Genomic DNA, 16886 nt, shown 5'->3' with positions numbered 1-16886 from the left:
CCTGCACTAAATCCTCCAGATAAATGCAAATGTTGAGCCTCTTAATCCAAGAAAGATGCTTTTTTTGTTTTATTTTTTTGCTGTTTACATGAGATGCATAATAACTTCCATTCCAATTACCTTTTTTTTTCTTTTGTTTTTGAACAAATGGTTGCACAATACATGTGTCTGGGGTCTCTTTTTTGTTCACTGTAGAAAATCTCATTCCAGCTGTGAGCTTTGTGGATCTTTAGGGGTCTTTAAAAAGGATTCAGGAAATAAGCTGCGCCCTTTAAAACTGTTACGACATCTTTGTCCGTATGGCAACACAACCTGTTGTCAAAATTCAAAATAGAAAACTGTGGCGACCGTAAACAGTTCGTCACATTTTGTTTTTTATTTTTTATTTTTATAATTAGACAATTTATATCACTTTCTGGTGTTTTCACTATCATTTATATGCTCACAAAAAGCAGATTTGGTCCTCATGTTGTGTAATTCATGTGCACTGTCATGCATAAAAAATAATGTTGCAGAGGTGGAATTGTGAGTCCCACAACTACTTAAATATTCTACAAGCATGAGATTATTTGTCTTGCAAATTATTTTGAAAAACAGTCTGTCAGTCCCTCTCCATTATAGTGTTCTATATAGTGGTGAAGTTTGTTATTTCTTGTAAGAAATTATTGAATCAAAACAATCAACGGTCTAAGAAGAAAGTTTCTCTTTAAAGTTTCTCTCTGGTCACCCATTTAACCCCTAAGAACTACTTTCTGTGTGTTACAGTTGCATATTTAAAACTTTTTTTTCCCCATGTGAACAATTGCTTTCCGTCGTAAAATGGCTTAGATGTCAACTCCTTCCCATTCGCTGCAGCTCAGCACACCAGCTCATCTACAACTCTGCTCAAACACTGTAAAACTACTTAATATGCTACACAATGGCAGTTTGCAATACTGGAGTAATGCAACCAGACATGTTCAAACTGGAAGCTGATTCTGAAGAAGGACAAAGACACAGAAAATCCCTACTCCACAATGCGACACAACTTGTTCATTAGCCATGTTATTTATTACACCCCTGAAGTCCAAATCCGTGTTTTTGAGACTGTCATTAGCACAATGCTCTGTCAAGATTATGTATATAAAAAGCTCAGTCATCCTGCTAACTGCTTTTTTCACTCATGATATGTAGCCCAGCGTTTAAATAAACACCATATGGACACATAAACAAGCTGAAAAACGAGATTTTCACTGGAGGGAGTCATTAGCAAAATGGATAAACTGGATTGCAAGTGAAGTGATAAAATTGGCAGTAAAGTAAAACCGGGGGGGATGAACTGTCAACATGCAAAATGCACGATTTCAGAGTGAAATATTATACATCACTGTTGTTTGTAGTCATGGCTAAGTCAATATTTAAAGCCACTTTTATTCTGCATCTACAGGATGTTTATGATTATTTGATTGTCGGTTATATTAAATCAAAGTCCGAAACTAAACCTGCCGTTAAACGCTTGTTCGGTTTATTTTCCCGTCACAATTAAGGTCGAACACGTGGCACAATAAATTAAAAACAAATACTCACAGAACCAGTATTCTGCCGCCTCAGGGCTCAAATAGCTGTTTATCTTCCGGGTGGAACACGTGACAAGGCCGTGATTGGTTCGCATTAAGAAACTGGATCCTGATTGGCTCCTACAGCTACATTGCTGGAACACAACTTAGCGCATTCTATCTTGCAATTTTTACTTCACTTATTCATTTAAAGTGGCGGAAAAAATATAAGGGCAGCACACAAAAGGTCTTCTAACTTAAAGAACAAGTTAAAATAAATGTCATTTCAGTTGTAATGGTTAGAAATGTAAATTTAGTCAACAGTGCAGGAGAAGTTTTTGGGTTATTCAACTGGTGACAAATTTTCAACCACTGAGGTGATTCACAACCTAGTCAGGTGTGACTTTAAAGGACCGTGATCAGACAGCGTGACCAGTATACAGACACTTGATGAGCAGTGACTATACAAGACCACCTTAACATGCAGCTTTATTCATATCACAAGATGCCGTAGCTGACACGTGAATGACAAGAAAGGAATCATTGGCCTGCTGGCATGTCAGTTAGGCTTGTGAATGTCGTTTAGACTTTTTTTCAGGACACTGTCCATTCAAAGTACTACTTATACTTTTTGTGGTTAATTCCACCCAATGTACTATTTTCTGACCAAGTACTTACACTTTAAAAGGTTTATTCCACCCAAAAAGTGGTTTGTAGCTACCACGCCATAGGTTAAAGGTTTATTCCTTCCAAAGCTGTACATAGCTCTTTTTTTTATATTTGCTCTACCCAAACTGTACTTTCCCTTTTCCACCCAAAATAACTACTTATAGTTTTAGATATTTGCTTTACCAAAACAGTACATTCTAACCAAGAGTTATTGTTTTACAGGTTTATTCCAGCCAAACTTATTCTTGTAGTTTTATTGGTTTGTTTCATTCAAAATATTGTTTTCTGTCCCAGTACTTACAGTTGTAAAGGTTTACTCCATACAAATACTAATTTCTAACGAGTAATGGTTTTAAAAGTATATTCCATCCTAAATCCATCCTAAATCCTCCTTATAGCTTTATGTGTTTGTTCCAAAATTCAACTTAATGTCCAAGTTCTTCAAAATGCTCCTTTTGTTCAAATACTTATGCTTCTATAGGTGTATTCCACTTAAATAGTACTCAACTAACAAGTTATGCTTTAAATATTTAGTCCAATTAATACTATTTTGATTAGTTTGTTACACTCCAAATACTACTTATTGTCCAAAAGGTTTATTCCACCCACTATACTACATTATGTCCAAATATTCGTAGTTTAAAGGTTCATTCCATTCAAATAGCACTGTCTAACTAACAAGTTATGACTTTAAAGGCTTATTCCAAAAAAATAATGAATTAAGGCTCCTAGAGATGCTTGAACCTGCACAGATCGTCTGTTTTTTTTTTATAACAGAACTTTATTTAACAATGAATGTACACATAAGGAATTGTACAAATAACATAAACAAACAATTGGACAGACATGTGCTCATAATGGTACATGTATTTGACAATTTTAATGTTAATCAAAAAATAAACAATATTTAAAAAAAAAAAACACACACACACACACACAAAGGGGACAAGATATTTAACAGTTTTATTGCTTTTTTGCTTTTTATTTTATTGAATGTTCTAATATGTTTTTCAAAGTCAATAAATAATTTTACAAAATGTGGTTTTACATTTGCCAGTCTACATTTGTGAATTTGCCATTAAAATAATCAAGAATTCTATTTCTTTTTTGTGTGTGATCAAAGTAAGTTATAACACTTTTACTATCAATTTTAACATCAATTGTAGTTGTACACAATATATAATTCTTAATTTGATTCCATAAGATAGTTGAATACGGACAATGGAAAAATAGATGACATCAGGATTCGGTGTCATTTTTACACAAAGTACATTTATTTTTAATTTCTAAAAATTTGGATAAGTATGAATTTGCTGCATATTGTGGAAAACATTAATGTGTACTTGTTTAACTTTATTGTTAATACAGAATTTATGTGGGAACAGCCATGTTCTTTGCCAATCAATGTCTGTTAAGATACCATTCCAAAACAGTACCTTATATGTTTATTATTACATTTATGATCCATAATGTCTATACCATCAACAAACAGAAGGGGTTCTTAGTACTTCTTAACATTGTAAGTGACTCCTCATCAGGTGGCGCGGACCATTGAGAATGCGCACATCGTCTGATGCGGAAAAACTTTTTGGCAAGTGCGTCACAGTAAACCGACCAATCAGGTGACGCCAATGTGACAGTCGGGCCTCCCGTTTGTTTACACCGCCCGCGTGCGCAGCTAGCGAACACAACCGCTCTGCTAGCTCCGCCGACCTCCACCTCATCCTGCCCCCGCTGGTATGTTCAACGTTAAGACCGTGTCCGCCCTCACACGGGCCCGGGCGGACATTCACTTTAAACGGTTCACCTCCACCCGGAGACTCCGCTCCACCGCCACCTCCGCCTCGACGGAGCAGGAGGACGATGTCAGAGGCGGCGGCGGCGGCGGCTCGACTTCCTCGCCTCGGTCGGAGTGTCCCGGAGAGTCTGGGAGCAGAAGAGGAGGAGAGAGAGACGCTGCTAATGAGATCTCCGTAGACTTTGACCAGACCCAGGAGGCTTATAAGAGCAAAGACTCATTAGAGCTGCTCAGAAGTTTGGTGGTTTTCAAACTTTGCTCCTATGACTTCCTGGTTGATAAGAATAAAGAGGTAATGAGGTGCTATCTCACTGTGCTAATATGAATTTAGCTGCTTAGAGTTTAGGCAAAGTTAGTGTTTACTTCTGTTTGACAAGGAAAGGGCATGTCAACATCAAAGCAAGAAGTGATAATGTGTTATTATCATATATTATCACCTTCATAGGCAGGTATGTTCATAGTTGTGTGCTTATACATAGATGTGTGTTTGTCACTGCCATCATTTGTACACAGTTTCAGTTTTACACCCATTGGCCAAATAGGTTGCACCCACTTCTCAGGTTACCAACCTGGTTTTCCAAGCATGCAAGCCCATGTTGCATAACCTCAGCTGGATGCCGTGTAACTTGTGCAATATTTATAGCTACTACGCAAGTGGACAGGGCACAAGACACACTTTCCATTTATAAAAAAAAAAAGCCTGTTCCTTTACGCCAGTGTTGTGATGCACGGGGGCTTTGATAGACTTCCAGCATGGCAGGCTCATTCTTTCCACACTCATCACATCTTCACATAATCAATGGAATCAATGGGAAGCTTGGCTCCGCTCGTGAAAGCGAGTGACGACACGAAATGCGGAGTGGTGATCTAATCTGGCATCGCTGTGATTGTCAGTGTAGCTGCAGTGTGGCTCTTTTGTGCCTGTTTTTTTTGTGCATTTGTAGCTTGAGGGGAAGAACATGTTTCAAATGCCTTTGTTTACGATGCTGTTTGGCTTGTTCGCAAAGTGTGTCAGGTGAACTCGCTGCCTTCAAAACATGTCAGTCACAGGTTTGGCACAAAATACATTTGAATTATTAACCAGACATTATAAGTGCATTACATAGCTGTCAGTAATCATAAGCTGATAATAACGTTCTCTCCCCTTCTGACTAGATAATGGACCTCGGTAAGAAGGTCATGGGCCAGAAAGCCTTTGACCAGTTCATGAAAATGACATTTTACGGCCAGTTTGTGGCTGGCGAGGACCACAGGGCCATCAAGCCGCTGATCCAGAAGAACCAGGCGTTCGGTGTTGGCTCTGTCCTGGACTACAGCGTCGAGGAAGACATCAGTCAGGAGGAAGCAGAGCAGAAAGAGATGGAGTATGTATGAAAGCTGCAGCATTACATTACATTTCAATAGATTTTACATACAAATAAGATGTTTGAGTTGTCAAGAGTATTCTTCAACAATTACTATCAAAGGCAAGATGAACCATGAGATTACTTTTCTATATTAGATTGCAAATATTCAGAGTGAAAGCAACAATAGCACAAATTTGTATTTTCTTCTTGTTGTAATGCCAAATGTAGATTTGTTTTTACAGCCAGCAGGAAGTAAGCACTCTTTGCAACATGATTTGTTGGCATAATCGCAGCTTCTCATTCTGGAGAGATTTTCTCACTTGTTAGGAATCCTGTCACATGGGAGCACAAGGCAGGAGCTATCCGATCTGTGAGCTGATGTACGCTTGGACAATGGTACAAACGTTACACAAGCAGTCTCTCTGGGAAGCAGCAGAAGTAGAACGTTACTGTAGTTGCAGCTCTGGGCATTCATGCATTATGAGTAATTAGGACATCTCACGGTCCAAAATAAAATTTGGACATTTTGGCCCATGTAGGAGTTGTTTCGCTGTGAAATCAGTGAATAAAAGGGAGCAGTTGGATGCTCATTTCTTTGGAGGAAAAAAGACAAATGTGTTTGTCAGATTTACTGTAGTACCTTTAATAACTCACACAGCATCTTCAGCTTTGTAAAGGTCAGCTGCAGTCGATGCACAAGGCTGTTCAGCAGCATATTTAAGTATCTGATGGTTAGGTCTGTTAACATAGAGTGACAGCTGACTGCAATGTCAACTTGCGCCAGACAGAATGCCCTCTATTGTTGCTCGATATCACATTCTGTAAAGTGATAAAGCTTCCAGGCAAGCCGATCGCTACGACGACCCTCCTTAAACTTTATCTTTGTGTGTTTTTTTTTTATACCTTATCACCTGTAACAAGGTGTCATGGCACAGCTTTGATATACTTTGTCTTGCGGATGGCTGCTTGGAAACATCAAACGAGGTATCAAATCTGAGGATAGAAAGGCTTTTTTTCTTCTTCTTTTTTTGTCAAGCATACACCTTCAAACCGTAAGGCTGGAGGACAAGGCACATTAAGCCAGCTTGATCTGAGACAGCAGGGTTTGACAAGCTCTCCAGTGATCTGTCAAGATAGCAACAACAACATTAGTCAGTTCCTTGCAACAGAAAGAAGATATAAAGAACGGAGGAAAATCCTGGCTTGATTTGGAGAGCTTGGTACAATACCAGCTATTATGTTGCGAAGGTCATCTACACTTTACAATGCAGTCTCTGATTATATTGCTCAGATTACATTAATGCAGGCTTTTGAAGGCAAATATGGACTTTTTTTTGTAACAAAGCAGCTGAACTTTTGTGCCTGTAATCAAATTCATGCCAGAACTAATAATCAGTGCCTCTGTAAAGATTTGAATTCATTTTTAGGATTCATTATTCATTTACTCTAAAGTACAGCAAAGAAACAGCAAAAATGCTTCCACTTTGCTTTTTTTAACATTAAAAATGAAGGAAAATGGCACAAAGGAAGTGGCCTAAATGAATAAATGAAATGTGGTTGAAGCAGTGCAGTTCCAGTCAGTGTCAGATGGATTCCAGCGCAGTTTGATCCAAATTTCTACGGTTAAATAGAACGCCTGTCAGAAGCATACACAGTTAAAAGAAGAGAGCTGCTTTTATTTTTTTCCTGGCTTTGAATCCTACTGATGCCTCTGACGTCCAGTGTGCTTACGCTTTAGTCATCTGTTTGGTTACATGAGCTCCCTGGTGCCTTGTGATGACGGGGGGAATAGGTCAAGTGTGGAGTGAAGCTACAACTCTGCCCTCCGGAGGGTCAGCGGCAGACAGTGTGACACTTCAGCATATTTAGGGTCACTACGCACTTTATCCGCTCCTGGCATGCCGCTGCTATGAGGGCCAAAGTGTTCACTGAAAACGTGTTTGAACTCTGATGCAACACATATTTCTAGCATTGCCAAAATACGGGGGAAATCATTTAAAACCGATCTGTTCTTCTATTTTAGCTCATGCGTATCTGCGGCAGAGAAAGAGAGCATAGGTAAGCTGCCTTGTTTTGCTCTTATTTGTGCACACAGTATATGATGTAATTAGAAGTAATAGGCATGCAAATTTCTTTTCACCCTCAGGCAAGGACCACAGAGAGAAGAAATATAAAGCACACAAACAGTTTGGCGACCGTCGCGGGGGAGTGACTGGAGCCCGCACTTATTTCTACGCCGATGAGGCCAAATGTGACCAACATATGGAGACCTTTATCAAATGCATCAAGGCATCCGGTAGCTTAAACGAACATAAAATAAATCAGTGATACAGCCTTGTGACATAATGTCTTTTATGTTTATATAGCTTGTATTAAAGTTGTAACTCTGTGTTCAGTAGACACGTTGTGCTTTAATGTCTGTATTTTTGAAATTACTGTCACTATTTGATTTATTTTACTATAAATGTAGAAATATAAATGGACTGTGTCTCACCGGTAGGTGGGAGTTCGATGGATGGTTTTTCTGCCATCAAAATGACTGCACTAGGACGACCTCAGTTTCTGGTAGGCACTAAGGGGTGATTTAAAGGTCAGTGTACCAATTTAGCTGATACTGTTGTGGTAGCAGTGGAGTAGACTGAGATTCTGCTTTTCTTTTTTCTTTTTTTTCCTTTCCGAAAGCTCCAGTTCTCAGAGGTCCTGGTGAAATGGCGGCGATTTTTCATCTTCCTGGCATCACAGCAGGGGAAAGATGGCATGGAGGCCTTAGAGCAGAGGCTGGAGCTGACACAACTGCAGGTAGGATTTTTTTTTTTCTCCTCTTTCATTTTTGTTCTACTGATGTTTAAATATACATGATAGATGTGCGAGCTCTGCTGAACATAATGCTATAGATCATCTGTCACATGACATAGACACAGTATGAGGATGCTGCTACAGTATTTTTCTGCAGTGGTTGTGGTGAGGTACCTCAGATCTTTATTTCTTTATAGGAATTCTTGACCAAACTGGGTGCAAAAGGGGATTTCTACAGCTGGTTTACTGGAAGGAAAGAGGAGTCTACTGGGTAAGCAAGAACACCGACCACCAGTATCTGTGTATGTTTACCATGAGGAAAATACTTCACTGCATGTGATGCTATTTACAGGACAATTAATTCAATATAATTTATGATGAAAGGAGACAAATGGTGTCCTGATGCATTGGAATTCATTTTGCAATAGTCAGACCTGATGTAAACATTTAGTCACATTGAATCACAAAAGAATGACCACTGTTTATCAAAATACAAACAAGAATACCCATTTTACTATCATGTAGTTGATTTTTGCATTTTTATAAATTCACATTCCTCAAAATGTACTGTTTAAATGAGATTGTTTGAAAAGATGATCACTTTAAAACATTTTAATCTTCTTGTGTAATCTTAATGGCAACACAGAAGGAATTATCAACAAAAAGCCAGAAGAGCTGTAACTATAGGTTAATTTGAATCTTTGTTTTTAATTACCTGGACAGTGACTAAAGCAAAACAAAAAATAACCAAGATACCAGTTGTATTTTAGAATCACCAATACACCATTTCTATAATAACTTTCTGTCCTTTTCCTTGACAGATGCATTGACATGCTTGACTGGAACAGCCTAATAGATGACAGAACAAAGATTTCGGATCTGCTTGTTGTCCCAAATGTAGAGGTCAGTAGCACAAAATACTGAGAGAGGGAGGAATTTACTTAAAGTACAATAAATCAAATGCGATACAGCTTGATAATATGCCAGATGGAGACAGTGATTGACAGCAAATTTGACGTGTATGGAATTTACTGCAGGCACAAGATTTTAAGTATCAGCAGCACCGGATTTAAGGTGATTTTGAGTTTTAAGCAATTTGCTGAAACGTGGTGCAGCTGCCAGGAACTGGTGAGGTTGTGAAACATTCATTGCAAAGCCATTTTGGAAGCAACTGCCTGTGACTAAAATAAATGAACAAAAACTAAATAAATCTGATGCAATTTAACACTTTTTTTTTTTATCAGTTACCAACCTGCCATTTTAGATTTTTTTTTTTAGAGTTACACCAAATTTGGTATGAATTTGAAGTAAACTGTCTTTTTTCATAACTGGGATTTCTTGGTTACGAAGAGGTCTGGTCTCACTAGGTGTCAACAGAATCTGGGCAATTTAGGTTCTATATGTCTGTTGATCCCAAACTCAGGACAGATGATGGGTGGGTAAAGTACGAAGCTCTAACAGGTGTCATGCTGTGTGACATGTGGTTCATTAGCATCTCATTGTGCACTCACTTCTGGGCTGCTTTCCCAGCTAGGCGAGCTGGAGCCTCTGCTGGAGAAGTTCACTATCGAGGAGGAGAAACAAATGAAGAGGATGTTGCAGCGTATAGATGTTCTGGCAAAGGTAGTCTGACGTCATCTGCAAAGACGGATACACAAACATGCCTACACTTAGCAGCAATTGCATTTGCTGTTGAGCTACAATGAGCGAGCACTTACAGCTCGATCTAATGCAGTAATGATAATTTATAGCGTTTATAGTGACATTCTTTTGTGAAGCATCTTGCTATCGGTGCTGTTTGTGTTGCTCATACAATATGCATATCTTCAGCAATATGAAAATATTTTTTCCTGTCAGAACAGATGTGCTGGTAGCGACTGTATTCTGTAGAAGATATAATGTAAAACTGCATCTTTAATACAATCAAAGCTGCCAGGGTGCCGACTGTAAGCACAATAACAAATGTAGGGTCTGCATTTCGATAAAAGGAGGAGTCACATTGTCAAGAATCACATTTGTTGAGTTGAAAGAAAAAAAAACAAAACATTAATTAAACTAGAGTGACTTTCTTTAATTATTCTATAGTATGATAAATGATTGCACCATATTAATGAACTCTTTCATGTCCCAGCATGCCCAAGAGAACGGCGTTCGCTTGATGGTGGATGCAGAGCAGACCTATTTCCAGCCGGCTATCAGCAGACTCACACTGGAGATGCAGAGGATCTACAACAGAGGAAAACCTGTCATTTTCAACACCTACCAATGCTACCTAAAGGTCAGGATGAACAGCTGGCAGAAACACAAGATATATGGCTGTAAATGATAATATCCTCATGCAGCAGTGGTAATGCTTATGATAGTAAATGTGTCATGACAACTGTACATTTCAGCATGTAAACAGATTCAAACAGCGTCATGGACGAGAAGAGTCAATATCACTATTGAGAAATATGGTGTTTTGTTTTCTTTTAACAATCTGAACTCCAGGTAGCTTCTGGGCATTGTTTATTTGCTCCTGTCACATTTGTAGTCACTGTGGAGTAATTTTTCAATGCAATATAACGTCCTGCACCTTTATGGTAACAGCACAACTGTGGCTGAAAGTTCAGAGAATTTTAAAAACATTGCTATTGTGCAGTATGATAAGTTGTAATGACATGAATCATAAAAAGGAGGAAAACAAAAATTTAATTTCTTGGATTACTGATTTTACAAAAATCTGAAATCAACATGCAGGTCATTTTTCCAAGTGCCCACAAGTGTTAGCAACACTGGGGGGGAAAATAGTGAGTCTACATTCTGTAGATACTTTATTACTTGCATTTTTATTTTGTTTCCATGTTTGTCTATTGTCTATTCTGTGTGAACACAGCCTGCAGTTCAGGCAAACAGTGCTTGACTTTTTGTGATGCTGCTGTTGTTCACAGCTGTCTCACTCATGAGTTCACAGTTGTGCTAAGAAGAGCAGATTTTTTATTTTTATTTTTTGGTTTTATATGTAATGTGGTTTTAAATGAGATGTAGAACAAAGTGATTTTGGTAAAATGTCACAATTTTAAGCTTGGCTTTGTCATGATCTCCAAAGGAAAGAGATTAGACATAAGTAGTTCAAGGACTGCAGAAACTTAAAAACCCAATGGGGTCTTTCAACTTGTACAGTTTATGGTGTCTAATAAATGGTATAATTTAGGTAACTTTATTTCAAGATAACATGCCTTTCAAACCTGCCAGCAGGTTGCGGGGTCCAGGGTGATAATACACCATTTGAAGTGTGAAGCTGTTTAAGCAGACTTCTATTCATGTTATTAACACCACTTTGACATAGTAATAATGTTGAAAAAGTACACGGGCTGAGCATATTTTCACGTAAAGCATACAGGATTATGAACATACTGTTGGATAAAGTATAGCAGGTTATTGTGTCCCGCTTTGTCGATGTGTGTATTGAGTCACTTCTGCTTTGCTGGTGTTGTTGTAATACTAGAATAAGGTGAGTTCTTTTTTTCCTGTACGACTGGCATTTACAAAGAAAGAGAACAGTAATACCAGCTTATCCTGTTTGACTCATAGTGGAAGTGATAAAGGGACCTAGAGCACTGACTTTGTCCTCTGTCGTCTCTTCCCTTTTACTTGCCAGCTGGTTTGGCTATGCCAGTTAGCATATGCTAGGTAAGGCATATTAGATCTGTCTTGCCTGAAAGTGTGTTGTTAACTGTGTTGTACTTATTGCATCTTTCAGCTCTGTAATAATTGACTCGTCAGTGAAAATCTGCTCAGCTCAATATCCAAAACTGTTGCAAAACTGGCATCTGAACTGGGGGGGACTTGATTTCGTTCCTACTTTTGTTCTGCAGGAGGCCTATGACAATGTAACTATGGACGTAGAGCTGTCTCGACGTGAGGGTTGGCATTTTGCTGCCAAGCTGGTGCGCGGGGCCTACATGTATCAGGAGCGAGAGAGGGCCCAAGAGATCGGATATGAGGATCCTATTAATCCTGACTATGAGTCAACCAACACAATGTACCATAGGTAGGAGCCAGGGATTGTTACCTTGTTTATTAACTGTTGACCACTGCGTAAATCTGCTGCTGCACTGTTTGTTCTCTTTTAGTCAAGCCAAGCTCTCATTTCTTCCTACTCACAGAGAAGCTGTCTGCTATTGCTGTAGCCTTTTGTGATTGGACACCAACCGGCTTAGAGTTGAGTGTTTTGCACCCAAGACACCCCAAGAAAACACTTTTTTTTTTTCTTTTTTCAAAACTCTGAGTCATAGAAATAAAGCGGCCACCTTCTAGGCACAAACGTGCTGCAGTGGATGGCAGAGAGATTAAATTTTCTGAGAAGTGGTCCTTCATTTGGAGTTTCTGGGTTCAACATCTGGTGTCAGCAAGTTGAGTTGCCCCTGTGCTGGTCAGAGAATACCAGCCAGCTCCAGAGCTGCTGTGTTTTTTGATATTCCAGGATTAAGGCGAGCTCAAAGAGACCACGCCGTGGAGGCCAATATGTTTTCAACAAAAAGAAGAAAGGCCAATCAATGGTAACACGATCACAAGTGTTAGATAAGATTTTGTGTGAAACATCAAGTAAGGATGAACAAAGCTCAGCTAATGGGCAACAGCACAGCATGGGGTGGATTCAGAATATACAGGTGGTGATAAAGAACACGCGTGGAGGTCATCACAAGTGGGTTTGTGGTGTACATATTTAGTATTCTGGGATAGTTTTACAGTTTAGTCTTTTAGTGTGCAGTAAATCACTAATGAGAAAGATTCATTTGGATGCAATATGGAGCAATGCAGGCCCAATACCCATCCTATACAACATATAGTTCATATTTTATAGTGAACAGTTTGGTAATTCCTACTTCAAAGACAAAAGGTCACAGTACTGTCAAAACAGCAGCTAAATTACCTTCCTTGTGTGTGTGTGTGTGTGTTTGCTTGCCTCCCTGTTAGGTGCTTGGACTATGTGCTGGATGAGATTGCACTCAACAGAAATGCCAATGTAATGGTGGCTTCCCATAATGAGGACACAGTGAAACACACCTTGAGGAGGTAAGGTTTCAAAACTGTCTAAACATACTGTTGAAAACCCAGTGGGTTTTTTTTGCATCTGTATAAACCAAGCTGCTTTTGTATCTCTCTCTGTCTCGCTCTCATTCAGAATGAATGAGCTCGGTCTCTTACCAACAGAGAACAAGGTATACTTCGGTCAACTACTGGGCATGTGTGATCAGATCAGCTTTCCACTGGGTGAGACACACTCTCTTACACAACCATACATAGACTAGACACCGATCTTTCCTGTCCTACATAAGGAGGATTTGACAGTTTCAGTTCAACCTCTGCAGGCTCGGTATTCGCCGTCTTCTCCTGCAGCTCTCAAAAAAAAATCTGGAGTTTAAACACATGTACCCTACAGACTACATGGCCTGCAAATCGTGCGCACGTAGAAGTCAGTCTGCAGGCCGAAACGTGACATATGAACTGAGACACCTCGGTATTGACCAGCTGTCTTAACGAAGCTGCTGCTGCTGCTGCTGCTGCTGGCGGTGGCTCTCACCACTTTGTCAGTCAAAGGCAGACACAGTGGCGGCAGGCAGTTGTCTGTCAATGTGAGGTTCAAGCTAAAATGGTCTTGACCGGTATCGATGTAAATAGACACACGTGTTTCTTTGTTGCTTTCTCCAGGGATCGGCAGTCGGTGCTGTGTCTTTGAATCCTGAAACAATAAAGAAGTCGCTTTATGAAATAAAGCAGACCGGAGCTGAGATCTATATATTTGACGATCGCTTACTGCACCAAATGGGACATATTTAGTTGTTATGATCTGATTTTCAGCTATGCTGTTGCCCAGGATGTTTCTTTGTTTTGTCGTATCAGTTTTTGATGTTTTTCTCATTATCGTAGATGACTCTAAACAACAATTATTTTGACAAATTTCAAGAGTAAGCCCTGGCACAACAGCATCATAGCATGTGAGCTTGACTAGCAGACAACAGCTGTTCCTCAAATTGAAAAGCGGCAAACTAGGGATGTCTGTGCACAAGCTGCAGTTTTGTTTGATTAGGAGGATTGTAGCGCTCATTTAGCGAGGGAAGCCAGTTGAGGTGATGTCCAACTGTGATGTGTTCTCTGGAGTTTGTCAAAGATAACCTGTAAAAATAATGTTCTCCGGAAAGAGTAGCAATGGAAAAAAATCACCTGCTGATCGATGTTTATCATCTTCCTTAGAGTCATGCTACAAAGCCCTGTTTCCTTTGTCTCCCATCCACTCCAGGCCAGGCAGGCTTCCCTGTCTATAAGTACGTCCCCTATGGGCCGGTGAACGAGGTGATGCCCTACCTGTCCCGGAGAGCGCAGGAGAACCGAGGCTTCATGAAGGGCGCCCAAAAGGAGAGGGAGCTGCTGTGGAAGGAGCTGAAACGCAGACTTTCCTCCGGGGATCTTCTCTATAGACCAGCGTACTAAAAAAAACACACAAGAAGAGACAGAGAAGAGAGTGTGTCAACGTGTTGAAGGTTTATTTTTTTTTATCTTCTCTGGTTGAAGGCTGCTGCTGTGACTGTCTGTTCTGCTGCTCCCTCAGTACATGTCCTGCTTTACCTTGTCCTGGAGTTTTCTTGCTGATGGACTGTTTTTCTGCATGTCACTCTGTTTTCCTGTCTTCCCCCACTGTTGCTTTTTTTTTTTCCCCCCTCCTTCATTCTGATCCTCGCTGATGTTACCCACCTTCACCTCATCCATGTACCGCCTGCGTTCTCTTCGTTTCTTTCTTTATCCGCCTCTGCGTCCATAAGCATTCCTCATTTTGTCTTCCCGTTGTCTATAGAGCTCTGGTATCCATCAAGTGGGCATCTTTACTGCTCCAAAAGGACTCCCTAAAATGTCAATGAGACTGTGCTGGGCTTACTTTTTTATTACCCTATTTATCTTGGAGAGGGACAACAATAATAAAAATAACAGGCTTGATTTAAATTATAGCAAAGGAAACATTCTATTTTTTGGTAGGGGTTTTTTTTTTTCTTTCTTTACTCTTGTACAGCCACACACACTACCCCGAGGAGACTTGTATGTACTGTATATTTGTATTTGAGCTTGTCTTGCCAGTTTTAAAACAATGCCTGCTTATGAATCAGTGAGAGAGCATAAGCCTCGCAGCATATCCCTCTTTCTTCTAAGACTGCAAGGCTTTTGTTATGTTTACTTGAAGAAGCTATATTCTTGGTCAGTGAGGTGTTACGAGCGAAAATAAGAGCATACCGGTGCCTGCCAGCCTGGCGGGTTGTTCTTATTTTGTGACATTGATAATATGCAAAACAATAACAGGTTAGAGGGTAGTCTTTTTGCTCTCGTTGTGGTTTGGATGGATGGACTAACACTGTGCAATTCTGATCTTTGTCGATGTAAATACATTTGAAACGGGTGGTTCTATTTGTTGGGTTTTTTTGTGCTCAATAAGTAAATAAAAAACATACTGTATGAATAGCAAAAGCATACATATTTTCTTCTCGTACCCCAAGGACTGGATGTTATTGGCTGAAATATTGTTTTTTGCACAGCCCGGGTTGTTTTGGGTTTTAATTTGGTGACACATCCTGCTTAGTTATTGATACACAATTAGTATTTGAGTCAGAGGGTAACCAAGCTTCATGATAATTATGGCCTTGTCATTTTATGAGAGCAGTCAGCGCTCTGTAGACCATCATTTAATTACCCATGATGCTACGCTCAATACAGATCACAGAAATTGGATGCATTAATCATTACTCAGAAGAAACTTTAGTGGCTGTTAAGTTTTACTGAGGCAAAGCGCCACAGAGCTGTCACTGCTGCTGTATTCTATCGGTTTAATTAAGAATCAAGTAGACTTTTGATGTAAGATGTGCCGTTGGGTATACATTTGCCAACAAATCCCTTCTTGCGGGGTGGTGGAGTGTTTTTTTTTCTTCCTGTTTAGCTTCAGTCGATTTAGAGGACACATTATGGTGTGGAAAATTCTGCACAAGCTCCAAGTCAGTCAAAACCAGCAGGAGGTCAGCAGATTATTACCAGCACTCCTCTCTACCTTAAAGCACACAGGGAAGTAATGAAGTCAACATCGCCTAATTTACTTTTATGTAATGAATGTTGACTTTGGATTATGCAAGATGTGGTGGACGGCGTACGATTTCTTAGGGCTCCTCGACCGTTAGTTCCACATGGTCTGACGTCTTGAATTGTTTGTTTGGCTTTGCCCTTGGCTTTGTGGTTTCACTGGGACCGCACAGCGCCTCGGTGCTTTTCTAAGCACGGCTACATATGCGGCGACAGGCCCTGATTTGAATACATACAGAGCATTATTTTTTCAGGGATGGAACTTTGAAACAGATTCTGTTTTTCTGCAGCACAATGGACGGATTGGCTTTGCCGCTGCATTTCGGCCGCCACTTAAGCTCTAATCAGGGTTTGTGTGCCAATAGATGAACCGACAGTAAGGAGCGTGCTGACTTTGAGCCGCCCAGGAGTATTATGTATCTTTATCTTTTGACAACAAACTGAGAGATTACTGGCTCGTAGTGCGCAACACAGGACAAAAAAAGTGGGCCCGTGCACGTTCAGTTCAACAGCTGTAATCATATCTGCGGTGATGAGATACTGTTAAGATTTTATTCCACTCCAGGAGAACCAAGTAGGGGTTAGCCAAGTTATTTTGTAAAATACAGCTTTCTGAAAAACATCTTAGAAAAATTGAAAAGG

The 16886-nt window shown here is 39.8% G+C and overlaps 1 protein-coding gene across 1 annotated transcript; it reads left to right on the top strand.

Moving 5' to 3' along the window:
• The first annotated feature begins 3932 nt into the window (after nt 1–3932).
• Nucleotides 3933–15650, top strand: prodhb (proline dehydrogenase (oxidase) 1b). Its single transcript, XM_008285394.1, has 14 exons — nt 3933–4294; nt 5158–5366; nt 7372–7406; nt 7495–7644; nt 7849–7913; nt 8031–8147; nt 8342–8415; nt 8966–9047; nt 9675–9767; nt 10276–10422; nt 12002–12177; nt 13104–13202; nt 13312–13400; nt 14428–15650. Exons 1-14 carry the CDS (start codon nt 3944–3946, stop codon nt 14616–14618), a joined length of 1878 nt encoding a protein of 625 aa, XP_008283616.1. The 5' UTR covers nt 3933–3943; the 3' UTR covers nt 14619–15650.
• Nucleotides 15651–16886: the final 1236 nt, after the last annotated feature.

This window comes from Stegastes partitus, unplaced genomic scaffold (assembly GCF_000690725.1).
Source record: "Stegastes partitus isolate 25-593 unplaced genomic scaffold, Stegastes_partitus-1.0.2 Scaffold400, whole genome shotgun sequence".
Classification (NCBI taxonomy): Eukaryota; Metazoa; Chordata; class Actinopteri; family Pomacentridae; genus Stegastes; species Stegastes partitus.
Note: the sequence above shows the minus strand (reverse complement) of the source record. Positions and strands in the feature narration are given on the sequence as shown.

What these genes read in the sequence shown, in the direction of transcription:
- prodhb (XM_008285394.1), top strand. Translation starts at nt 3,944, where the DNA reads ATGTTCAACGTTAAGACCGTGTCCGCCCTCACACGGGCCCGGGCGGAC. An exon ending in TGGAGCTGACACAACTGCAG is followed by an intron (nt 8,148 to 8,341) that starts GTAGGATTTTTT and finishes ATTTCTTTATAG; the next exon opens with GAATTCTTGACCAAACTGGG. An exon ending in ACCAACACAATGTACCATAG is followed by an intron (nt 12,178 to 13,103) that starts GTAGGAGCCAGG and finishes CCTCCCTGTTAG; the next exon opens with GTGCTTGGACTATGTGCTGG.